This window comes from Ruditapes philippinarum, unplaced genomic scaffold (assembly GCF_026571515.1).
Source record: "Ruditapes philippinarum isolate M1 unplaced genomic scaffold, ASM2657151v2 ctg5245_1_1_1_1, whole genome shotgun sequence".
Lineage (NCBI taxonomy): Eukaryota > Metazoa > Mollusca > Bivalvia > Venerida > Veneridae > Ruditapes > Ruditapes philippinarum.
The window spans coordinates 12,113-39,891 of NW_026861066.1; the positions used below are offsets into that span (position 1 = coordinate 12,113).

The 27,779-nt window shown below is 31.5% G+C and overlaps 2 protein-coding genes across 3 annotated transcripts; one reads left to right on the plus strand and one right to left on the minus strand.

The window, feature by feature from the left end:
* The first annotated feature begins 1,265 nt into the window (after window positions 1-1,265).
* On the plus strand, window positions 1,266-3,690 carry LOC132714405 (uncharacterized). Its single transcript, XM_060697291.1, has one exon. The coding sequence runs from the start codon at window positions 1,450-1,452 to the stop codon at window positions 3,016-3,018; it is 1,569 nt and encodes a 522-aa protein (XP_060553274.1). The 5' UTR covers window positions 1,266-1,449; the 3' UTR covers window positions 3,019-3,690.
* A 1,595-nt stretch (window positions 3,691-5,285) lies between these two features.
* On the minus strand, window positions 5,286-27,564 carry LOC132714406 (aldo-keto reductase family 1 member B1-like). Of its 2 annotated transcripts, none has more exons than XM_060697294.1 (9): window positions 27,379-27,564; window positions 26,389-26,505; window positions 25,335-25,412; window positions 20,819-20,935; window positions 19,613-19,719; window positions 18,943-19,018; window positions 17,899-17,982; window positions 15,866-15,948; window positions 5,286-13,712 (listed from the first exon to the last, which is right to left on the minus strand). In XM_060697294.1, exons 2-9 carry the CDS (start codon window positions 26,398-26,400, stop codon window positions 13,670-13,672), a joined length of 600 nt encoding a protein of 199 aa, XP_060553277.1. In that variant the 5' UTR covers window positions 26,401-26,505; window positions 27,379-27,564; the 3' UTR covers window positions 5,286-13,669. The 2 variants fall into 2 exon arrangements, with proteins under 2 accessions (XP_060553277.1, XP_060553276.1); XM_060697293.1 differs by lacking the exon at window positions 15,866-15,948 and adding an exon at window positions 17,026-17,108.
* Window positions 27,565-27,779: the final 215 nt, after the last annotated feature.

Below are 27,779 nucleotides of genomic sequence, written 5' to 3' on the forward strand. Positions count from 1 at the left end.
TTAACAAAGATGACATATAATGAAAAGGAACAATATATTTAGAATGGGGGAAAAGCAACCTGTGAATAGGAATAAATAATACAAGTTTCCCACCACAGAATGTAATTAAAACAATTGGAACAGAGCCCTTCCTTTTCTCAGTTTGACTGTTTAGAAGTTATACTCTGGACAAGCATTGTCAAAAAAATATATAAAGGAAGAATAACTCAGAAAGATACATGTAATTAAAAAATCAAGCAATCAATAGAATTGTGGTTCTTTGACACTGCAGCATCTGCCCTACCCTACAGTTCACTATTATGTATCACTGTCTGAAGTTTTAATCAAATTCCTCCAAAATTTTCAAATTATATTCTGGAAGTATTATAAGGGGAGATAATTAAGCATTTAAAAGTGAAGTTTCTTTGACACTGCACTTGTCTTCATCTTTCTAGTCTTCAATAAGATATTGATAGTTTAGAAATTATACTCCAGACAAGCATTATTTAACATTTTTTAATAACAAAAAAGAAGACAATTTAAATACAAAGCAAGATAAAATTATGGTTCTTTGACAACTTCCTTTCACTGGTATCTATCACGGTTTCACCATGTAAAGTTATAATCAAATTACTCCACAATACTTTTAAGTTATTCTCTAGGCAAGCATTATTAAGTTTTATAAAAGGATACAAGCATTATTAAATGTTATAAAGGGAGATAATTTTAAAAAACTAAGCTATGCAGAGTTAAAATTACATTACACAGAACAATTTAAATTCTTTAAATTTTGACATTAGCAATTTTTTTTAACATAACTTACACTCCTTTCCCTCCATTATGGAAATCCTGGTAATGACCGGGTTGCATTTATTCCAGGGGTGCATTTATTAAAGAATATACAGTATGTTATATCTCTCAACAAAGAGTAAAAAATTGTTCCCATGTTATATAACTCAACAAAGTATTAATATTACATTGTTTCTATGTTAGATAATTGCCATGCGTCTTACTCCCTTAATATCAGCTTACTCAAATTTTGGCACTATTTTCTTAATTTCAAACCGTTGCAACATAGAATACATAAATTTTATTTTTTCCATATATTATAAATTATGTTGGTTAAAGTACCTTTAACTACAAAAATCATCAAGTATGGATATTGCATCTTTACTATGAATATATGATAAAACCTTGACGAAAAATGGGCATGCGTAATTAAGTCAAGTATCAAAATTCCCTTAAAGTTTATAATTGCTTTTTATAGGAACACTGGGAATACATTTATTATATCACTTTATCAGTTCATAGAATATAAACTTTCTGTTTCAATTTTATTTCACCACAACTTAGATAAACCTGTTTCATTATGTACCAGATATAATTACCAGTGATAAGTGAAGTAAGTTGACAATTAAATTAAAGCTTGAGAGGGAAAAACAAATATAAAGTGAAAAGGAGTATTAAAACATGGCGTTTTTCATGTCAAGATTTGGAAAACATAATGAAGATGAACATGAAAATGGTTCCGATGATGTACGTGAGGGGTGTAGGGCGTGTAACAAATGTTTCATACGAGGACATAAACACAATGCTGTATCATTCTGTCCATCGTGTTACATTTTTCTGTGTCAGGCATGTACCACAGACCATAAGCAGAGAATACAAGATCACGGTCTGATTACTGATGATTTTGAACTATGCGAGGAATATGTTAAACTGAAAAAACAAATCAACTACGCCACCATTGAGCTAACGCAAACTGGTAATGAAGCTGACAATGAAGCATACTTAGCCGAGTTATACAGGGACAAGGCAATTGAAGAAATACATAACGAGAGGGAAAAGATTAATATAATGTTAGATAAAGAAAAGATCAGAATCAATAGTGAACTAGACGAAATGGAGACAAAAATAAAAACAAGAATACTTGAAAAATACACAAAAGATTTTGAGAAGTTCAAGTCCGTTAAAGAAGAAGCAGAATCGGTAAAAAAAGACATACAAACGTTAAATCAAACTTACAAGTCTCTGCAACAGATGCCAAGTAATATTTCAAATATAGTGGCAACTTGCCAAGAGCAGTATTCAGCACTAAAGCCAAAGGTCAAACAGGCTGTTCATCATAACGAAGTTACACAGTACAAATTTGAACCCGAATGGGAGCAGAGCATGAAAAAGATGTCTGTGCCAAAACTAGGACATATTCTGACACTTGATCTTGTTAAGGCAACAGGAATTGTCACGTACAAGGGAGAAATCAACGTTCATTCACCAGCAGTAGATAGGGAATTTTGTAATATAAAAGGAATGTGCATTCTTTCAACACAATTGCTAGTTGCTGCTGACCAACAAAACAATTCCCTCAAACTACTGGACAGAGAGCAAGGCAAACTGGTGTCAACCATTCCGATGCCGGCTGGACCCAGAGATGTGACAACAATTAAGGGCACTCAAATTGCTGTCACCCTGCCAAATATGAAAGTAATCAAAATATTGACTTTGTCAAGCGACGGTACTGTTTCTGATGATTCTTTCATACCAGTTCATGGAGCATGCCGCGGAATTATCCACAATCATGGAAAATTTATTGTTTCATTTGACTTTCCAAAAAGTGAAATTAAAATAATAGACGTGAATGGAACAGTAATAAAGAACATGGACATTAGACGTAATCCAGAGAGCAAATCTAGCCTGGCAGGCCTGGGTATGAGCCCTGATCACAAAATGATCTACGTTGCTGACGAGGACAATGGATCTGTCACTTGCTTGACAACCTCCGGAAAGGTCAAGGCCATTTATAAAAATCCTCATTTTGAAAAGCCTCGAGGAGTGGCAGTAGCTAGCAATGGGCTTGTTTATGTAACAGGAAAAAGTAAAATTCACGAACTGTCACCTAACCTCGGTCACGGGAGAATTGTGATGGATCGTAGTCATGGAATCAATTCCATACAAAGTCTACTGTACTGTGAACAAGAGAATCTATTCTACGTAGGAATGATTGCTCAAAACACAATAAAGAAATTCCATATTGAATAAAAAAAGTATTTTACAAAATTATTCAACTAATTCGCAACCTGTTTAGTTCTATCCGGTTTGCAACAATTTGTATATACATGTACAAGCTCATTAGTCATTAATACAAATTAAAAACTGTTAATTATTTAATTATTACATTATATTGCTATTAACTTTTGGACAAAGATGAACAAACATTATTTGAGCCGTGTCACAACATAACCAACAAAATGCGTTTGCGACCAGCATGGATCCAGACCAGCCTGGGCATCCGCGCAGTCTGATCAGGATCCATGCTGTTCGCTTACCAACTCTATTACAAGTAGAGAAACTGATAGCAAACAGCATGGATCCTGATCAGACTGCGCGGAGGCGCAGGCTGGTGTGGATCCATGCTGGTCGCAAACACACTATGTTGGTTTTGTCGTGACACGGCTGACATTTTTGTTATTTATGCAATGGTAATTCAGATGTTAATACTTCATACAGTGTATATCAGGGGTTTATACACATGCAAGTAATTTCACATGATAATGTCCATACCCCATAGGTGCCAAGCCCATATTTCCTTATATGGCAACAAAACCAGTAATGACTAGGAAGTAAACTGAAGAGTGAACTAAATCACATAAGCTATCCTGACAACCTAAAACAAATGTTGCTTCAAATGTTGAGGTTAAGCAGGATATCTTGTAAAGCAGCATACCTATACCTAAACTTACTGCCTAAAGTCAACTGGCCTAGTGCTCGAACATTTTTCCGCAAACAGCCAGTAATAAGAAAGTATCAGTTATCATAATCTATGATGTATATGTTATTATAATATAATGTTAAATTTGTAAATAAATATACTTTGTATTACTATTCATTAAATTTTCTAAAATGGGATTTTTGATCAATGCATATATCGGATATCAAGTCAACTTAAGTGGCTGTGTATCAGGTATTATCATATCCTAATTTCAACTCTGATAGCTGCATTGTGTCTATAACAATTTAAACTATTAATATAAAATATGATATTATAATACAAGGGTTTTCACATTATTAAAGAGCCAGGCCAGCATGCACAACCTTATGTCTGACCAGACTCTATACTGTTGGCTGACTAAATTTTCTAAATTTTTTATCATGATATCCCCCAGAAAATTTGAAGTAGGTCAAGTCAATTTACGACATTCAGCAAATTAAGGGCTCAATAATAGAACATTTAATTAGAACTTGAACTATTTCCTAATGCTAAGCATGTAACACTTCACTTCACATATTTCAAACTATTTCCTAATGCTAAGCATGTAACACTTCACTGCACATATTTCATTTTAGCTTGTATGTGAATAAAGCTTGAAGCTTAAACATCAGTCATTTGTAACCCTGTAGACCTTTAGTCTGTTCTAGCACTGACATGTCAATACAGACTTTAAAGTCTCAATGTTCAAATGTCATGGAGAAATTTCACCTTGTCGACGGGTCAAACCATCAATGATGCTCACCCAGTTGAATTAAGCAGGTGTAAATATGAAACAACAACTAAAGCAAGAAAAACTGGTCATTACGATAAGTCAATAATGTGCAATCAGGCGAATCACATAAAAATGCTTTTTATCGTGTGTTAATTATTTTAGGTTTTTCAAAGTTTATTTATGTTGGAATTCAAAGGGATGTTTATAAGATGGAGGAGGAAGAAAAATTCTCTGCAATAATAAAATAAAAACCATATTTCAAAAAGAAATGTCATTAAGACTGGTTTTCTCGATGTGCCAATATAGTCATGTACATGTATATATTGCGAATATATTGCAAATATATTAAAGAATACTCTTAGGACTGAGAGAAATTTGTATAATACACTCTTCACATAGGTTGTTTTATATATGTAATTAAAATGTTATAAACAGATTATTGTTATTCTTTTGTTATTCTTCATTTAATTGTATATGTTTTAAAGCATATAAAGCTATATGCCATGGAATATTTTCATAAAATTCAAAAGGAATAATGGCTCATCTGAATAGAATTATAAAGACATTGAGTTGAAACATCAATTTTACAAATTTAAATTTGCTCAACAACTGGGCCTCAGATATTGTGGGGACATGTAAATGTTTTCAGTATTGAGCCTTTCAAGAGGAAGTGGCTTCTGAACTCTTATCGGCTGTACCTGAAAGGGATAAGATTGCCAACTTTAAACCATTTAATCCCTCAGTTCTTTTCCATAAACAGAGGCAAATTGTGTCAGGGCTAGGGTAAAAGAAAATATGTTTAAATGAAAACAAATTGATCACAGCTTTTCTTCTTTAGTTTTAATGTGATAGCATAGTTTGTACAATATAAAACTATTTTTAGACTACCGTATAAATACTGCTGTCATTTATTACAAAACAATGTTTGGAAGGTACGCTCTTCGTAAGATATCATTTGGAATGAATTATTCTCATCCTACAAACCATTGGAATTTAATGCTTAACATATAACTTGTAAATCTTGTTCACAAAAAAATGTTACCCAACTGAAATACTGTGATATATATACTATGTATATGATGTCAAAAATTTTAATACTGATAATATTTTTTTGGAATTTATTTAAATCTTACCACCCTAAATATCTTAAATGGACTTTTCAATCTTTCAATCTGGACAAGGCCATTTATCATTTTTAGGGTAAATTTCAAAATATGAACTGACTGAATAGCTAACAGTGCAGTCCATGATAAGACAACAAGTCTGTGCTGTGTGATTTTGATCTGCACTGAATGCAAGGGTATACAATGTATTTAGTTTGCCCAAACAAAAAGCAGACGTACCTATAAAGTCGACAAAAATTAGTCCATAGACTTGGTAGACATTCATATTAAAAAGATATGACATTACCAGTTTCAAAATATGGATCAGAATCGAAAAGCTAGGATAAAATGTCATAAAACGGCTTGAAAATTCTTAGATAAAAGGATAACGACTTAAAATTTCAGATATATAAAGGTCTATTCTAATGTTGTCACAAGTTTTCAATAAAAATATAAGCATTAATATGTATCTATATATTACACACATGTAATATCACATTCACATAGCAGGAATTATATCCATTTGTTTGATATTCATTTCTGGTTTACTAGGAATCTAAAATTACCTTCTTTTATAATGCTGACGAGTTTGACAATAGCCAATGTTACAATCTATATTTAACTTAATGTACAACAAATAATTTTCAACATATTTCTTGCATGTGTTATTAAATTCAACTGGGTCTTTTTAAAATGACATTTTTGTTGAATTAACTTCACAAAAGATAACATGAAATAATAGAATGTTTCAGGCACTTTTATAATATTATTATATGTATATGTAAAAGAAAAATACTAGAAAATATAAATATTTCAAGTTTTGGCTTGAAAACAACAATACTAATGTTCTTTTTGTTAGCAAAAAAATGTGTATGCAAATAACTTTCATTTACATCATTACTAATGTTTATTTGCCATTATGATTTCATTTTAAAATGATCGGCATATAATTTTATGAGAAAATCCAATTATTTACTTGATTTACTAACAGTTTTCTTGTTCTAGCATTTTTAAATAATTAGTTTTTTAACCATTTAGTTTCAAATAGTTTTTAATTGATTAATTTTATTTATTTCTATGTGTATATAGGTAAGCGAGAAAAAAAATTACTACAACAACAACATTATCAGATTTTCAATCCATTCTAAATACATGCATGTGTTCAAATTAAAAATTCACAACCTAATGGTTTATAGACCAGTGTTAACACAACACTGATTTATACTTTATTTATTTTAAGCTGCATGCCTTCAAATGAGCCAAAATATTTCAAGAAAATTAAACTTGCGAAAAATGTACTAAAATTTTAAGAAAAGTAAAAAGATTCAAGTATTAATTCACATTTCATGTGTGATTAATCACCGACTTTTGCATTATTTATCCCCATATTTTTACTTTGTGACTTACAGTAATGTCTATATTTCCATATTTTGACCTCTCTTTTTAAAATTACCTATACTGTAATAGGCGTTTTCAGTGTGTCATTTCATTTCTTTGTTCACTTCACAAAACAATGTATTTTACTTTTAATTAAATACATTTTCCAAAATTTCAATGATAATTAGCATTAAACTGAAGGCATGCTGCTTTAAACATTAATTAACTTAATCAATGAATAAAATAGAATTATCAATAACTGTCTTTTACTAAACATTATGCTATATGAATAATAAAGCGATAACCTACAATATTTGCCCAACATTTGGACAAGGAAATCATCAAATGATGCATCACTTTTTGTTTAGTTTTAAGAACAACCTGTAAGCCATTTAAGTACACATCACATGAAAAAAAAAACAAAAAAAACATAGGGAATTGTTCTATATATAAAATGTTCATTCATGAAAAAAAAATCCCTGATTTTAATCTATTGCTGAAAACTGGCCTGGTTGAATACTGTAAATATTGAGCAATGGTTTACGTGAACTGTAATGTTTTTTACTTGAATTGTAATATTTAAAATGTAAAGTCCTAATTCTAGCTTATGCTGAAACCATAACTAAAAAGTCAACAGTAAAGAGCCAGGGCAGTCTAGAGACAAGACTCTATACTGTTGCCTGACCCGCTTACAAATTTTCTTGTGATATCCGTTATAAAGATAACTAATTGAGCATAAAATACAATTCTTGATTCTTTCCCCCTACTCCTCTAAGCTTAATCATCATTTGAGCCGCGTCACGACAAAAACAACATAATGCGTTTGTGACCAGCATGGATCCAGACCAGCCTGCGCATCCTCGCAGTCTGATCAGGATCCATGCTGTTTGCTATCAGTTTCTTTACTTGTTATAGGGTCTGTAAGCGAACAGCATGGATCCTAATCAGACTGTGCGGATGCGCAGGCTGGTCTGGATCCATGCTGGTCGCAAACCCATTATGTTGGTTTTGTTGTGACGCGGCTTATTTAATTCTAGTATCTCAAGTATGCCATATATGCCTGAAAAGGAAGCCCTAATAAAGGGGACCTATACCAATGAAACTTATTAACACTATTATATATAATAAAACATGAACAAATTGATGAAATACAGTACTGATTGAAATGTACATGTATCTGTATTAAATAAATTTGTCTGAGAGAAACAAATATGAGCAATTGACTTCCAGCCAACAAGTATTGGCCAGAAGAGGGGCATGGAATTGTCTAAGGTTCTACAGAATGAATTTGAAAAATGTCCATGTACATTTATGCATAGATCCCTACATGACACTAATCTTTCCAATTTGAATTATCATATTAGTCAGATTAGTGAATTATAATAAGAATTTCACCACAAAATAATTCTTAACAAAAGAGCATATGTCAATGCTTTAGGTCAAATCTATTGTTATTCAAATAAAAAGTCATAGTAGGGATCTATCAATACTTAAGGTTATAGATTAAATATGTTTAACAATATGGAATAGCACTTTTGACCTACATTACAACTGCCAATTTCTCAGAAAGGTTATAGAAAATAGTTTATAGATTACAGTAATATATATACGTTAAAAATGCCCTTCAAAGACTAACTCAGATATGTATATTTTGACTTAGTATGATAAAAATTATATAAATAGTAAAAACTATGAAGTCAACTGCATTTTCTTAAAATTCACTTTAATATACCATTTATCAGGTTTTTCTTTAAGTATCTAATTTTCACTATATTTGTGTGCAATGAATATTGCGAAAGTTCAGATACAGTAAGCAAATATACTAAAACAAAAAAGAAACTTTCACATTCTCCAAGTTTGGATGTAGATATGTTAGTACAGTTTTTCAATCCTTTTGAAACTCGATTTTTACGTTGAATAAACATATCGGGCTTTTATACGGGGATAAGCTGACCGATTTTGCAAACACAATGAGTTTTGCAAGCTACTACATGTATATAAGTGTGTACATCTAAGTCGTACCCTTGAACAACTGGCACATACTTTGCGAAAGTTTCTTTTTTGGTTCAGTATAGGTATTTTTGTTAACACTTAATTCAACCAATTGTCTGATATCATAACACAATTCACACCATGCAAAATTTCGGCTGAACAGCCTTCTTCCAGGTATGATAAACTTTCTAATTGCAGAAATTGAACATTTATAAATGACATACCGAGTTTAAAACTGTTCATTTTTCTATAATAATAAAATAAATGCAAAGAAATACAAGTTAGGAACACCATCTTTTGATTTGACAGGAGTTTTAGTGTTTCTTTCTTGCTTTGTCTCCACAAATAAAAGCCAACTTCCCCACATTATTAATTATTGGTAAAGAAAGTATTATAGAATATATGTATAATGTCATAAAATGAAATTTTGATTGAAGACAAAAATTAATATCCCTCTGATAATGTTGAAATATTAATTAAAGCTGCATGCCTCCAGATTAGCCAAAATATTTCAAGAAAATCAAACTTGACAAAACTAGAACTGTGTCCAAAGGACACGGATGCCCCCACTGACAACATAAATATGGTATATAGTGAAAAAATCAACAAAGGGCCATAATTCTGTTAAATTTGGTCGCAGCAAAAATTCCTTCCTTTACTTCCATCTACACATTAAGGTTGTTCATCCCTTGAAGTTTAAGCAAAATCTGCCATCCGGTTTAAGAGGAGTTGCGTTCACAATATTTCTATATGGTATATAGTGAAAAAATCAACAAAGGGCCATAATTCTGTTAAATTTGGTCGCAGCAAAAATTCCTTCCTTTACTACCATCTACACATTAAGGTTGTTCATCCCTGGAAGTTTAAGCAAAATCTGCCATCCGGTTTAAGAGGAGTTGCGTTAACAAAATTTCTACATAGTATATAGTGAAAAAATCAACAAAGGGCCATAATTCTGTTAAATTTGGTCGCAGCGAAAATTCCTTCCTTTACTGCCATCTACACATTAAGGTTGTTCATCCCTGGAAGTTTAAGCAAAGTCTGCCATCCGGTTTAAGAGGAGTTGAGTTCACAAGATTTTGGGACGTACGGACAGATGGACGTACGGACGTACAGACGGACGTACGGACGGACAGACAAGTGCAACGCTATATGCTCCCACTTTGTGGGGGCATAAAAATGTTAAGAATCTAAGCAAGATAAGTAAAAGAATTCAAATTTCAAGTAATAACCTTAGTACAATATTAAATGTGATTAATGACTAATTTTGTAGTATAAATCAAGCACATTTCTACTGCGTAACTTACAAAGTAAGGGCTATTCTTACATAATCTGACCTCTTTGTTGTAATTTCATTGGATTGGAAAAAATAATGCTTTGTTCTCTTCAATAAAGTTTACTTTTAAATACAGTTTAAAAATGTTCATGAAAACTAGCATCAATCTTGAGGCATGCTGCTTTAAAGGACAATCTGAAGAAAAACTTATCTACATCAAGAAAAATCATGACTAGTAATTAATTAATGGTTTTACAACAATACATACAATTATATGAAATAATTCTAAAAATTACTTAAATTTTACAAGAGACCTGAAATACATTGTTTACTTGTAACACTGGATTTGTTCAATTAGATATAGCAGTTTGCTACTGTCAACAAATTTTCTAAAGGCCTTTCCTTGTATTCAAATTACCATTAAAGTGAATTGGTCTGTAAAGAAATGAATAATTACTTTAATGGAATTTCATAATAGACATAACAACAAACCACGAAAGAATTATACATTGTACATGGAAGTTGTTGGTAAATGTGAGATACACAATGGGGTATTTCATATATTTATTTATCACATACCCATGTTGCTTTTTGCGTAAAAATAGAATTGTATGGACATGCATATATTTTGACGTGAGGTCATTTGCGTTATATAAAGTTAGTGTTTAGACTCGCTAAATGTTAGCTTTATACTAAAGGCACGTCAATGAAAAATGTTACTTTTTCACTTCGAAAGGTCTTTCCTTTGGTATGTGATAAATAGAATATCAAATTTGTGTAAGGTCATTACTGAATTTATTGAACTTGTTGAATAAAATGATATTTTGCTCGCCAGAGGTTGCATAATATAATTTTATTCAACTCATTCCATAAATTCAGTCTTAAACCTACACTCATGCAATATCCTCTTTATAACAAAAAATAAAATGTTCTAGAACAAAATATTATTATGTTCATTCTACATCACTTAGAACTTCATCAACATTTTTTTCAAGAAACATTTCATAAGATTAAACATATGTTACATTTCTATTGTTTTTATCAATATATGAAATAATTAAGGAAACTGCGCCAATTGTAAACCTATCCACTTTATCTTTTTAATGTACACATAAATTATGATATAATAGCACCTTATTACAACACCAAACAAGCTTTTATAAAAACAAATCTATCGACCATATTTCTTATGTTTAAAATAAGTCTGAAAAAACATGATCAATAAAATATATTCATAAAAATTAAAATGGAAGACTTATAAACAGTAATATACCAGTAATGTACTAGTATAATATGCCAGTAACATGTTAGTAATATACCAGTAACATGTCATATAACAGAAATATATCAGTAATGTTCTAATTATATACCAGTAATTTACCTGTATTATGCTAGTTATATAGTAATATATCAGCAACATGCCAGCTTTATACCAGTTACATGCAAGTAACATACCAGAAACATACTAGTAATATATCAGTAATGTACCAGTAATATACGAGGGTTGTCACAAGATTGTTTAAAAGCTAGATAAAATAGGTACGAATTTGATATTTTACTATGTTATAGACTCATATTATTGAAACATTTTCACAAATTTACATAGAAAAATATCAACAAACAACAAACATATGCCGTAAATACCATGGCAACTATCTGAATCGTGGCGCGCGTCAAACGTCAAAGACCGTGTTAAATCTATATAAGGCGCCTTTCTCAAATACATGAAATACTCTCAATGGCTTTCAATGCAAAATAATGGTGCAGCTTTACCCATAAATCGTCAATTACAGACTTAAATCATGTGGTTGTTAATGTCTATTGAATGTTTGGATGGCATGCATAAATTTTGGCTATACGCGAACTTCCAGTCCCGTTGCACCTGCTTTTAGCTGTAGGAAATAGGCGATGGAGATTGGTCTTCCTTTTCGTGTCTTCCTTATTTTCGCTTTTTGTAGTGCAGAACTCTTGTTCTGTTCATGCATGTAGTAAACAAATGCTCAGGATATGTTGCTAAACTGTTCTATTTGGTATATTTGTTGAAAATCGTAACAAGTGTCATCTCGAAATAGTCACGAAACCTGAGTGATCTGTTCACTGCACCGCAAATTCTTCCAACGTCGCCATTTTAACTTTCCTATTTTCTACGAGATATTTTCATTTATCTGTAGCATGTTCGTTTCTTAAGTTATTTAACTAAAATTTTCTGAGATAATGTAAACATAGCAGCAGAGGAAGTCAACGTGTCATTGTGCAGACACATAATCAGATATTTGAAATATACGTAATTAATTTTAGCCTATTCATAACAAAATGTAAATTATTTGACGTGCGCCTGCAACTCAAACCAATGTTGTTCATACTGAAATTTCTAAGTAACTAGAGTAAATATTTTATAAATGATTTGTTGTAATGTTAAATAATAAACTTAACGGTTAAATGTGTGAATTATTATTTATTGGCGTTAAAAATGAACCGTCTATAAAATTTGTCACAGACTTTTGGGACAACCTTCGTACCAGTAATGTTCTAGTAATATAACAGAAATATACCAGTACAGTACTAGTAAAGAGATGTAGATGTTATCTATGTCTCTGACTAGTAATATGACGGTCACATGTTAGTTAAGTACCAGAAATAAACAAGTAATATATCAGCCATATACTAGTAATGTACTAGTAATACACCAGAAATATCCTACAACACAAAGGTTCAACACAAAAGCAAAACTTACATAATGACAAAAATGAGGAATATTGAACTACATCTCAGGGATATGTCTGATAATCAAATTATTCATTTCTTAAACTTTCATAAAGGCCCTTTATGAATTAATATCAACAACTTAATTTTTCAAAATTTGGTTTATAGTTACATGTATTTCTTTTCTAAAATGCCGAAAAAAATCCCTGAAATTTCAAAGATGAAGGTTGTATTTAAAGTGCATACCAAACACTGTATTTATCAAGCTAGGCATACATATATATATACATCTATTTTGGTTTAAATGATGCTGAAAGCACATAAATTCACATGGATGATGACTGCAAAGACAATGTCTTAATTCTTACATATATAAAACTAGTAAAAATTGATGGGCTTAATATATTTTACCTAAATTTGAGAAATAATTCCCTTTTTTTTATTACATGTAGTTGTTGCTTTTTTTACAAACCTCACAAAGCAAAATAGAGCATACATATCATGATTAAAAGCAAATCAATTGTCGTACACAGGTAAAAGCTTAACAATTCCGGGTATTTTATAAAACATAATATTCAAATAATATACTGGGCATAGTTTAAATTGATTGCTGTTAACAGTTTTATGTAAGGCACATTGTTGTTGTTTTTTTTTGGTAAAATCATAAAAGTTTATAAAAGGCACCATCTTGTCTATAATACTTTGGCGTTTTTTTTTGGCTTGCATGTTTTTTCTTCTCTCGCGAGCTGTTTCATCTTTTAGAAAGGGTCATTGAACGTGTAGTACTTGTGATCCTTAGCTCTGAAACATACAAATATAATAAGGTGAGTTTGGTATAGTCAATGATTGAGTAAAACGTTAAAAATATCAGAAAACCCTGAAAACTTTTAGTTTAGTATTATTTCAATTATGTTTTATGTAGAAAAATAGCTTTCAAGAGTAGGAAAAATTGAACTTCTGGCAAATGCCTAAAAACTTCTACAAAACTTACACCTTGGTCTTCAATGATTCTCATTGGAAGCATTGGATTCATTTTTAGAGCTTACCCAACTCAGAACATGAAATGAGCCGCGTCACGACAAAACCAACGTAATGCGTTTGCGACCAGCATGGATCCAGACCAGCCTGCCCATCCGCGCAGTCTGATCAGGATCCATGCTGTTAGCTTACAGACTCTATTACAAGTAGAGAAACTGATAGCGAACAGCATGGATCCTGATCTGACTGCGCGGAGGCGCAGGCTGGTCTGGTTCCATGCTGGTCGCAAATGCACTATGTTGGTTTTGTCGTGACACGGCTCAAATTATATAAATAGATAACACAAGATTGAAATTATTACTTTATAAATTTTGAATCTTTTTACAATTTTCTCAAGTCTGATTTTCTTTGAGGCATGCAGCTTTAACAATATAACTGAAGTAGAATTGAAAGCAATGGCAAAGAGCCAATAATTCATTAACTACATACAAAAGGATATTCAGATAACAAAAATTCAATTCAAGTTGACATTGGATTATCTGTGGCTTCACATGACCAAATCATAAATTTGAAGAAATTTAAGTTTATACACCATACATTGGATATACATGGATAATATAATGGATACATAGAGGATATTTGTTTTGTTCAGTGTAAGATCGGAATATATTTCACCGAGTGAGCACCAAAAGGTATATTTCACGAGTGGCGCAGCCACGAGTGACATATGAACTTTTGGTGTTCACAAGGTGAAATATATTTCGATCTTACACTAAACTAAACAAATTTTCTTTTTATTATATGCAAAGAGACGTTTTAATAAGACATTAAACCTAATACTGAATGAAAAGCGTGCCAAATAATAATACAACGTGACGTCATTTACGACGTCACGTCATTAAGTTGGTTCCCAGTACTGTGCACGCTGGTATTTCACTGAAACAACGTAAGGGGCTTAAATTCAAAACAGTGAAATTATCAAATTGATAATTTCACTGTTTAAAACCAGTTTTATATCACTGATATATTTCTATAAACCACCGAAAAGCATGTAATAATATAATTTTACTTTAATCAAGTTTTCAAATTACTGTTGCTCAATAAACTAAATAACATAAAATGTTCAACAAAAATAACATTATCGCATGAATTCCCTTGTTTTTAAAATGTTATAACATGAAATTCTGTTTAAAATAATGGCTATTATTTAAGAACATATACATACATTGATAGCTACATGTATAGAATAATGTACAAGACACTCAATTTATCATTCCCTCCTTAAAAAGTATATATTTTCCCTTAAATATAAACCTTCAAAGTTCCTTTTTTTACATTTTTACCTGCCTTTATCACCCAAAAGCAATAAACCACCCAAAAGCAATAAACCATTAACAAAAAAATGAGTGTTATCACTATTATATGTATGTTAAGAAAACATTGCCCGAAATCCCCCATACAAGGAAAAACAACATGAAAATTTCCCTTCTACAGTTATAGTTAACCAAAATCACAGAGACAGCCCTGATGTATTATGAACAAAATCCAACCCAACATTCATATACTTTCTAATCCTGTTATTTAGTTGAAAGAAACTCTCTCCTGAACTGATTTCATGATTTTTTTTTTTAGTAACAACTCAGTACAGATTCTATAAATACAAAATAAATGAAAGTTGTGAAAAGCATGGAGGATTATAATAAGTGTTAACTTAAACGGATACAATGTGATTACATATTTTATATTTCTAACAGCAGCAATTTTTGTTATACTAATTACGCTACAGGATAGTGAAATATTAAAAGGGTGGGACTAACAAGCAAAGGTAAATATGATGGTACTTTTATACAGCAAGTTATATCACTTAATAAATTTGATTTTTAGTTAAAATAACTCATACTCATATATACCTGCAGACATAGTTATGACATTTTAAACTACAACATTGACTTGCATGCAGTGTTTTAATCACTTACGCTTCTTGAGTTTTAAATCTGTAGTCTTTGTTTAAATCAAGTAAAAGTTTCATTTCTTCCGGGGATAGTTCAAAATCGTAAATCTGGAGAGGAAAACTGGATATGCTACATTCACCATAGACTTTATTTGAGCCGCGCCATGACAAAACTAACATCAGGCATTTGCAACCAGCATGGATCCAAACCAGCCTGCCCATCCGTGCAGTCTGATCAGGATCCATGCTGTTCACTATCAGTTTCTCTACTTCTAATAGGGTTTGTAAGCTAAAAGCATGGATCCTGATCAGACTGCGCGGAAGCGAAGGCTGGTCTGGATCCATGTTGGTTGCAAGCGCACTATGTTGGTTTTGTCATGGCGAGACTCAATTTTTATCCATACATAAACTATGGATTTAAACCCCATAACCTGCTGGAACTTGAGATGATAAACCTTTGCCACCAGTACTAGAGCCCGGTCTACCTGCACATTTGTGCAGTCTGACTTGGCTCAATACTATTGGCTGACTTACTTTTAAGTTTTCATCTTGATATCCCAAAAAATTGATAATGGACAGACCCAAAATGGATGTTGGACAAGTCCATTTAAGAAACTCAGCAGGTTAAGGGCTAACCACCACAGTTTATTATTAACCAATGTTTTCATATATACAGTAAACCCTGGTTGTAGCAATTGGAAAGAACATATGTATTTTTTTGTAATCATAACAAATTAAAATCATAAACACTGTCAATATAATGTATTTTTGCTAATTTTGCCAGAGGGAAATACTTTTTATAATAACTGGGAGTTTGTAACATGTGTAACCATGTTTGCTAAAGACAAGGTTTACAGTATGTATGTTCTTGAACATACAAGCTTTCAACATGTAATAAACATGTTTTAAAACATCTTCCTTGCACATCTAGAGTTAATACCAAAAACGTTTTGTCAAGTGACAATGGCTGCCTAAATAATGCAAAATTTTGTATAACACAAAGAAAACAGGTATTTATATTACACCAACAGACGTACAAGAGCTTACATAAGAAACTTAACCTTAAATTTATATATGTGAAAAGTGATGGAGCAAACATGTAGGAATGTTGAAAGCTTGCATAACTCGAAGACTTTTGATTACACATATGTTGTTCAAACTTCTAGCATATTACACATAACTTACACATCTTCAGTATGTACACGCTGATCTCGATTCAAATTCAGCAATTGTTTCATTTCATCAGCAGACAACTCAAAATCGAAAATCTGGAAAGCAAATTTCTATTTACTTCCATAATTATCAACTTGCTTTTATCCAATTTCCATAATTATCAACTTGCTTTTATCCAATTTCCAAAATTATCAACTTGCTTTTATCCAATTTCCATAATTATCAACTTGCTTTTATCCAATTTCCATAATTATCAACTTGCTTTTATCCAATTTCCATAATTATCAACTTGCTTTTATCCAATTTCTGAATTTTTTTATCTTGTACAAATATCTATGTACATCATAACATGTATCTAGATTCAAAACTTTGGTTTAAGAAATTATGAACACAAATACAAATCATAAATTCTGACACACAGTTACATGCATGCTTGATATTAGTATTTTCATTAAAATAATTATAATTAAATTAACAACAATGTTATACTTAAACAGTTACTAAAACTGTTATAACATAAAAATTAAACAAGAGATGTCAGTATGATAAAATGCTTGACTATTCTCTGTGTTTGGTGTAAATAAAACCAGAGCCCCGATAATGTTGAATTTTCTATGCTGAAGAAAAGCCATTATTCTGTTAAAATGCTCATAATAATTATGCACCTTTGAGAGTTCCTTTTATGCTCTCAAATAAGTGTGTGAAGTTTCAATCCATTTCAATCATTAATTTTTAGAGTTACTTACTTGCACGAAAAAAACTTAATCAAAGTGTTACGTTGATGCCAATAGCTTTTACTATTCTCTGAATTGTTGAGCTAATGAATGAAAGAAAAGTTCATATAAATATGAAAACTTATAAACTTGTACATGAATTATACAGCACCTGGAAATTTTCTTGTATTCTTTGTGGCCTAACACTTTTTGGTACAACTGACAAACCTCTTTGTAAAAGAAACCTTAAATTCACCTGGAAAAAAAATCACAAAACAACTATTTCATCATAATCATGAATTGCCATAATTTATTTTAAATGTTCTGTAAATATACCTGTTGAAAATGCAGTCAATGAAATTTTATAAAGGAACAGTTCAAGAACAACTTTTTTTTTCCATTTTATTCTTAATTAAAAAAAAAAACTGGCTTAATATGGAGAATGATAGATCTTTGAATCTCTGACTATCAAGACATGTTCTGTTTGTCAACTTGATACATTACAATATATTAAGCCACTTCATTTGTGCTGGGATAAAAAAAAAATTTGTTTTTGTTTCAGATTTGTGGCACAAGGAAAAGTTAGAAACTACTTGAAAAGATAAGTTTTTAACTGACAAAGAATTCAAAAACTTCTCATGTTAAAAATATTAGCGGTCTTATATTAAATAGTGGCATCAATCCTTCAAAGTATAACCAGTGTTAAGTCACATGGTGCACGAGATATCTAGCAGAAATGATGTGGTCTACAAACCAACAAACAGACTTATCATCCTCCAGTTTTCATCAACATATTTACTCATCTAACTCATCTATTTACAATAAATAATACAGTATGCATTAATCACATCTACACAGTTTTCAGTCATTCATTTCATCATTCAAGCATTACACCAAACAGAATACCTCATATCATCACCTTAGTGCAGAATTGAGTTAAGTCCTTCTAAATTTAATAGGAGTTATTGCACTAAGGTGACAATTTATGCATCATTCCAGAAATAAGCTGATGTCTAAGTAAAACCACTGATTTATTATTAGCTAGATTGATACCATTCTCAAGCTCTTGGCGAAAATCTGTCAGATTCTAACCAAAATCTAGGAGGGACAAGCAGCTTGAGGACCGAGAGAGCACCCAATTACAAATTACAACTTACCCACTTTCCCCCCCTGTAAGACACTGGTAAGTACTAAAGAAATGAGGTGCAATGCCTACCTGTGCAGGAGATTTATTTTTAGCTTTAGCAATTTCTAATAATACTGGTTCTTCCAAACACCTTGGTGGTGGCTCTCTGTAAATATATATACAATATAAACAAATATAACACTAATAACCTAGATGCTTCTCATGCCACCAGTGCAGACCAAGATCAGCCGTCACACTTGTGCTATCTGATCATCTGATCATGGTTTACACTATTCACTATTCAGTCAGTACTTATTTTGAAACTTTCCTTGAAAATGATGAATTGACTTAAAGATGTTTTATGTTATTTAAAAACTAAATGTGTCAAATGTAAGATTTCCAAGAAAAAAAAATTTGAACCAATAACAACTCTAATTTTTAAACAGATACAAAAATCAGAAATACAAGAAAATATATCTGAACCTATAACAACTCTAATTTTTAATCAGATACAAAATCAGAAATATAAGGAAAGCATAAATAACAATAAATCTTTAACATTACACCAAGGTCTTTAAAACTTCTATTTGAAAGACCCTGATTAAACTAATAATTTCATTCACACAAAATTTGATGAAAGTAAGGTTAATCTAAATGTACATTTATTACATATACCGATAACCAAAATTAAGAGTAAAAACAATTTGCTCAGAAAAGTGAATCAGAAAAATAATTATATTTATTGTATACACAAACTTACGATTTGTTTCCAGGTGAACCTAAAGGACCATAGGCTTGTAACACAATCCCGTTCTCTTGGCAGTAATTGTGTAACTTTGAGTTAGATAGATGTAAATGACACTCCACCTAGGTAATATAAACAATCATCCTTCACAAACATTTATGTAGTGAAATTCATAAAGTGATGCTAAAGTTATAAGCAACAAAAGATGTCTGTAAGGCAATGTGCTCGACTATGCTATTCTCAGTTCTTTACAGTAAGAAAAGTCATAACTCTGTAAAAAGGTAACTCAGTTATGTGACATCATGTCAGATAATTACAGGGAACAAGTGTGTGAAGGTTCAACTCATATCATTTAACTCAGATATAAACCATGCACATATAAACTTATTTTAGATATAACCTTGCACATATAAACTTATTGGAGATATAACCTTGCTCACATAAACTTATTTGAGATATAACCTTGTACATATAAACTTATTTGAGATATAACCATGCACATATAAACTTATTTGAGATATAACCTTGTACATATAAACTTATTTGAGATATAACCTTGTACATATAAACTTATTTGAGATATAACCTTGTACATATAAACTTATTTGAGATATAACCTTGTACATATAAACTTATTTGAGATATAACCTTGTACATATAAACTTATTTGAGATATAACCTTGTACATATAAACTTATTTGAGATATAACCTTGTACATATAAACTTATTTGAGATATAACCATGCACATATAAACTTAACCAAAGTGTGACGGTGTCAAGTGTCAACATCCACTTGAGTACAACAGCTGTCCATATTCCACGAAAAGTCAAGCTAAATATCAGCAATTATTTTCTTCTATATATTATTCAATTATCAAACTTGACTTACATAAGCACTGAGAATTACATTAAATGGAGTACAAATGGGTTCAAGCAAAAAATTAATATTTTACTAAAATCTTGCACTATGGCAACAGTTCACTGAAAACTGTTTCTATTTACAAGAAAGCTGTCTTGTATTATTACTTATTATTGCCATTATACAAATCAAAACTGTAAAATACCTTTTTAATTACTCTTTCATATCAGGTAATAGGGATAAATAATTTTGATTAATTAAGTGTACAAATAACTGTGAAATAAGCATCTTTATTTAGGGTGTTGTTTCTCATTCAAAACTTTGCTATCATTTTTCAAATAGAGGGTTCAACGAGACATACCTGATTAAGTTGTGGTTTAATTCTAGCAACATCTAAGATACGCTGTATTTGTTTACTACTGAAGTTTGATACACCAATATTTCTAACAAGACCTTCATCTACACAATCTTCTAATGCCTGTAATCAAACAGATGTTAAATCTTTCTTGCCCTTGCATATATGAGCCGCACCATGACAAAACCAACATAATGGGTTTGCGACCAGCATGGATCCAGACCAGCCTGCGCATCCGCGCAGTCTGATCAGGATCCATGCTGTTCGCTTACAAACTCTATAATAAGTAGAGAAACTGATAGCGAACAGCATGTATCCTGATCAGACTGCAAATGCATTATGTTAGTTTTGTCATGGCACGGCTTACATATGACTAAAAAAACAAAACAAGCAAACATACAGGCTTCAGGGTTTTCATTTTTTTTTGAGGCAACAGATGTACAAACAAAAACAACCGATTTGGCCAACGGTCAAGGGAGATATTTTAATCTGCATGCCCAAAATACAAATGATTTTCACAGCTTTTCAACCAATGATATGGATTGCCAATGAAAACCCTGAGGCTAAGTCCACTTTATCTCATATTATGCCATAATATCATCATATCAGTAACTCTAAGAGGTCTAGTGTGATAGAAATTACAAGAACTGTCAGTTAGACAACATTCCATTATTCTCAGTGCTCGACAATAAGAAAAGGGGTATAACTCTGTTAAAAGGAAACTCAGAATAGTGGGACCTGTGCTGATCATGTAAAATACTCACAGAGAACAAAATGTGTGAAGTTTCAACCCATTCTCTTAAGTAGTTTTGGAGATACCAAATTACATGCAAAAAATTGTGTGATGTCAATGCTGGGGTGAATATAATAACTCTCCCTATTCTTTAAATAGTTGAGCTAAAAATTGAACTTTAGATCAAGGTTACAGCTCAGATTATTGGCAAGTAACTCTTTACTGAGCATATTCTGTTGAAATTCTGCTAAAAAAATTAGGTAAATGAATGGCAATTCTTTTTTTAAAAAAATCTTTTTAATTATATGATGATTTTTTTAACAAGCAAACTGTCATATGTGAAACTTATACTGTTGCTATTTTCAAGAGTTAAAATTTGAAATTCTGCAATAAAATTCTTGAAAGACTTGTTCACATTAACAAAACACAAATTGTTATGTACTTGTCATCCTCAACAATTGTCCTAATAAATATAATCAGTTCAATGAAAAAGAAAACGCTTTTCTTTAGCTTTCAATGTTGTTGTGTTTTTTTCCAACAATTGTCCAACATAAGATCACATGACCTTGGCTTTATATCTGTGCAATAATCTATCCACAAGTGCAGTTCTAAAATTAGAACATTTTCCAAGGCCAGACAAACAACACATCTCCTTGACTAAATGTTACAAGATCAAGATGTCTACTGTCTAACATTCAAGTAGGTTTGTGAGAGACAAGCTGTCTTACAGAAGTAGAATGATAAAAATTTATCAGAAATGTACCAGATTCATGACAGCCACAAGGAGGAAAATAAGTTCAAAAGGATTAAATTAGTCTTAATTGAAATTTGGTCAAAATCAAGAGCATGTTTATAACAAGAGCTGTCCGAAAGACAGCACACTCAACTATACTAAGTGCTTGAATTTAAAACAAGAGGGCCATGATGGCCCTGAGGGTCGCTCACCTGTATATAGGCCCCCCCAAAACCCCCCCCCCCCCCCCCCCAACGTTGCAGGGCCAATTTAACCCAAGGGCTTTTATATTTGCACAAAAACTTGGTAGACACCCATAAGAAGATGTTTCATGCTAAACATCTAAGCTCTAGCTATTGGGCTTTTTAAAAAGAAATTTTTTAAAAGTTTTTACTATACAACATATAGTTAAAAACAATGACACCCCTGGGCCAGGACAGTTTTGACCCCAGGGCTTTTATTTGAAAAAAACTTTGTAGACACTTACTAGAAGATGTTTCATGCTTAAATATCTAAACTCTAGCTATTTGGGTTTTTTCAAAGAAGATTTTAAGTTTTGCTATAACACATATATAAAAATCAATGGACCCCCGGGGGCGGGGCCAATTTTACCCCAGGCTTTTATTTGAACAAACTTGTAGAACATCTATTAGAACATGTTTGATGCTAAAATTCTTAGCCATAGCTCTTTGAATTCTTTAAAAGAAGATTTTTAAATTTTACTATATGCATATAGGGAAAATCAATGACCCCCGGGGCGAGGCCAATTTTAACCCCAGGGCTTTATTGAACAAACTTTGTAGACACTTATTAGAACATGTTTCATGCTAAATATCTTAGCTCTAACTCTTTGTTCTTTAAAAGAAGATTTTTTAAGTTTAACTATATTGCATATAGCGGAAAAATCAATGACCCCCTGGGCGGGGCCAATTTTGACCCCCAGGGCTTTTATGTTGAACAAACTTGTAGACACCTATAAGAACATGTTTGATGCTAAATAATCTTAGCCATAGCTCTTTGAGTTCTTTAAAGAAGATTTTTTAAGTTTTTTACTATATGCATATAGGGATAAATCAATGGACCCCCGGGGCAGGGCCAATTTTGACCCAGGGCTTTTATTTGAAACAAAACTTGGTAGAACACCCATTTAGCAACATGTGTTTCATGCTAAATATCTCTAGGCTCTATCTCTTTGGCGTTCTTTAAAAGAAGATATGGTTAAAGTTTTTACTATATTGCCATATAGGAAAAGTCAATGACCCCCCGGGCGGGGCCAATTTTGACCCATGGGCTTTTATTTGAACAAACTTGGTAGACACCTATATAATAACCATGTTTATGACTCAATATCTTAGCATAGCTTCTTTGGAGTATCTTTAAAAAAGAAGATTTTTAATGTTTTTACTATACTGCATATTAGGGAAAAATCAATGACCCCCCGGTGCAGGGCCATTTTTGACCCCTAAGGGCTTTTTATTTGAACAAATCTTGGTAGACACCCATTAGAAACATGTTTCATTGCTAAAGTATCTTTACTCTAGCTCTTTGGGTTCTTTAAAAGAAGATTTTTAAGTTTTTACTATATGCATATAGGGAAAATCAATGACAGCCCCCGCGCGGGCCAACTTTTGACCCCAGGGCTTTTATTTGAACAAACTTGTTAGGACACCTATAAGAACATGTTTGATGCTCAATATCTTAGCCATAGCTCTTTGAGTTCTTTAAACAAGATTTTTTAAGTTTTTACTATATGCATATAGGGAAAAATCAATACCCCCCGGCGAGGCCAATTTTGACCCTAGGGCTTTATTTGAACAAACTTGGTAGACACCCATTAAACATGTTTCATGCTAAATATCTTAGCTCTAGCTCTTTGGTCTTTAAAAGAAATTTTTTACATTTTTAATATCATCATAGGAAAATCAATGACCCCCCCCCAGGGGCAGGGCCAATTTGGGACCCAGGGCTTTTATTTGAATCAAACTTGGTAGACACTCAAACTAGAAGATGTTTCATCGCCAAATATCTAAGCTCTAACTCTTATGGTTTTTTAAAAGAAGATATTTAAAGTTTTTTCTTTCGGTTGCCATGGCAACCAGAGTTCTGCATGGAATTAAATTCTTTGAACAATTTTTTGGTGACCACCAAAGGAACATTCCTGTGAAGTTTGGATGAAATTGGCTTAGTGGTTTATGAGGAGATGTCATTTAAAGTAAAAGTTTTCGGACGGACGCTGGACGGCCGGACGCCGGACGAAAAGCGATCACAAAAGCTCACCTTGTCACTTTGTGACAGGTGAGCTAAAAAAGGCATGACTCTGTAAAAAGGTGACTCAGTTATGGCACCTGTGCCCATCATTTAAGATAATCACAGAGAACAAATGTGTGAGGTTTCAACCCATTTCTTTCAATAATTTTGGAAATACCAAGATGCAAGCAAAAACTTAACCTAAGTGTGATGGTGATGACAACCCAGGGTGAGATTAACAGCTCTCCCTATTCTTCTAATTAAAAGAAAAGCTTTATCATGACAGTGCAATCCTCTGTTTTAAATACAAATGTCATGTCATTTTATGGTTAGTGTATGAATCTATATATTTGGTTGTCTCAAAATGAGGAATATTGTATAAACCTTGATAAAAATCACACTTAAGAATCTTAATGGAAAGAATGACGATTACAAACATCAGGTGAAGTGCTGCATGCAAAAAAATTACTAGCAAAAATTACTTAGCTAAAATTATGTAACTTGTCCTTGGGGGTCAACTAATAATATAGATTTTGTTTTAATCTTGAATGCATTTGGATCAATTGACTGTCATCGATCAATATTCAAACAATGATAAATACATGTACAATGTCAGAGATCTATGGTTTATGTTTTATAAAAATGGCCATCAGATTTCCTAAAATTTGGCCAAACAACTTTTCTAAGTTAACATAATAGAAAATGCCATTATACCAAATCATTCATAGAAGAAGTGGAGTACTCTATTTCTGAAGTGAAGAATAAAGCCATAAAATGATAATGTTTCAAGTAGATGCATTTTGCCTTACCTTCCATGTATCCACATAATCAACATCAGAAAATATAACTTTTCCATTTTCATCTTTAGGATAAAAATCTCCCCCTTCCTGGAAAGAATAAGGATAAATTTGCCTTATCATATTGTTAAATTTTTAAGCAAAATCTTTGTTTAAAGTGGAATCGTCTATAATTGGCACATTTTCTGTAAGAATCTCAAATATTGATTAAAACAATTGAAATGCATCATTAAGATATTCTTATAAAATATTCCTTAAAAGAAATAAGTTATTTAAGCGCTTATTATTTTAGTTTGAAGATTTATATTGTGAATCTTAATATTTTGTTCTAGAACATTTTATTATCTGCTAATATATTGGGTCATGTAGCTGACAATAACAGAACAGAACAGAAACTTTATTTTCAGACTTGTACAAAATACATCGTCTACACAATACAAACAATTAAATATATTTAAGTATAAGTCACATTACATAATAATATCATAGTCAAATGTTAGCAAAGCATATGTGTTTTATTGCTTAATTTAATAATTCTGTTTAATACAAAACATATCTAAAAAATATATATCAAAGCAAATTGTAATCTCATATTTAAAGTTAGATCATTATGCAATCAATTAACTTATTTATCTCACGCTATGTTACACAGAGGATTAACCTGAAAATTCAAACGATTTGTAGAACTTACTATTCTCATAGCTAATGCTTTCTCGTATATAACAGAGCAAGGATTACGCAAAAATAATCTTATTATCACTGATTAATAATTCTAAAATTTTATACATACTAGGTCTAACGTAGTAAAATTTCTTAATATATAATCATATAATAATTAATAACCATCAGTCTGACACTAAATACTATCAAATATTTCTTAATTGTATTACAGACCTTCCATTATAGACAAATTCATTTTAATGCAAAAAACTTATAAGCACTTGACTATCACCTTTGTGCATTCCTTCAAACGCCTATAGCTGTAATGCTCATTATCACTGTAACCAGTGTATTTTAAACTTACACCCCACCCCATCCATACTTTCATACACATAAATCTACTCACTTTATAAGCCATAGGCCAGTGTATAAGATACAAATCTAGATATTTAAGGCCTAGATCATCTAAGGACTTCTTTAAGCTGGCTCGTACTAGATCCGGGCTATGACAGGTATTCCATAACTGAAAATAAATCAAGATGAAAATTTAACATTACTCTCTCCTCTCTGGTATATGCTGATCTGGTGTATGCCTGCCATATCTGCCATATACTCTGTTAAAGAGTTCTTTTATTATGTAATTTGAACATCTCGTTCATATTAAGTGAATAATATACATGAATAATGTATAATACATAATAAGAACATGAATATAAAACATACAAGAATACCTTTGGCTATTTAAATAATATCTATTTAACAAAATTGTAGCTGTACATGTTGATAATCTGTATATAATAACTGTAACTAGCTCAATAAACATTATAGAAAATTTTCTTAAATTTTTAAGGAGGCCTTTTTCACCATAGAATCTTAAAAGAATTTGACCCAAAAAGGGAAAATCAGGGAATACAAAATTACAAAAATTTTAAAGCCAAATAAAAACTGTGTTGAATTTTAAAATATTAAAATATCGCATATTGTTTAGGGAATAATTTACACTTTCTTTATTAAAAAACATAAACAGAATTTTGAATAGCCTTTAGTGAGGATCCACATTTCAAAATCTCCAAAAAACTGAAAAAGGATTAAAGCTAACTTAAATAAACAAAATTTTATATTTAATTTCAAGGTGCCGAACAAATCAAATTTCATCAGTAAGAACTAAGAAACAGGCTGGTTTACATAATTCTAGATGTCACCAGTAATAGATGTCACCAGAAAGTATCAGACTGGTTCAGACATAATACTTGATGTCACATTAGGGAGCAGACTGGTTCACATAATATTTAGTATGTACAAAACGAAGGAATGAAAAAAATATATGATACTGCATTAACCAGTGAATGCTTTTTCCAGTTTTGTATGATAGTTTTAAGTAAAAGATAAAACAAACCTTGCTAGTAATGAATAAATCTTCTCTTGTTACTGTTCCTTCTATGATAAGTTTTTTAATGGCACTACCAACAGCTCTCTCATTCCTGTAGATTGCCGCACAGTCTAAATGTCTGTAACCAGTCTTTACAGCATAATGAACAGCATTGAAAACATCATCATCAGTCTGTCAGAGACGAAAATCAAATACATTTACTATTGAATTTTTTAAATAATTTGTACTTAAAATTTGTATTTATATATAAAAAATATAAAAAAAAAAAATTATTAAGGTAATATTTTAGAACTGAATTTCTCAAAAATTAAATGCACGTGTACATGCATTTATCAAGTTAATATTAAAATTATAAATCTGAAGCAAAATGAGTGGCATATCTACCTGTAATAACCTAGCCAGTAATA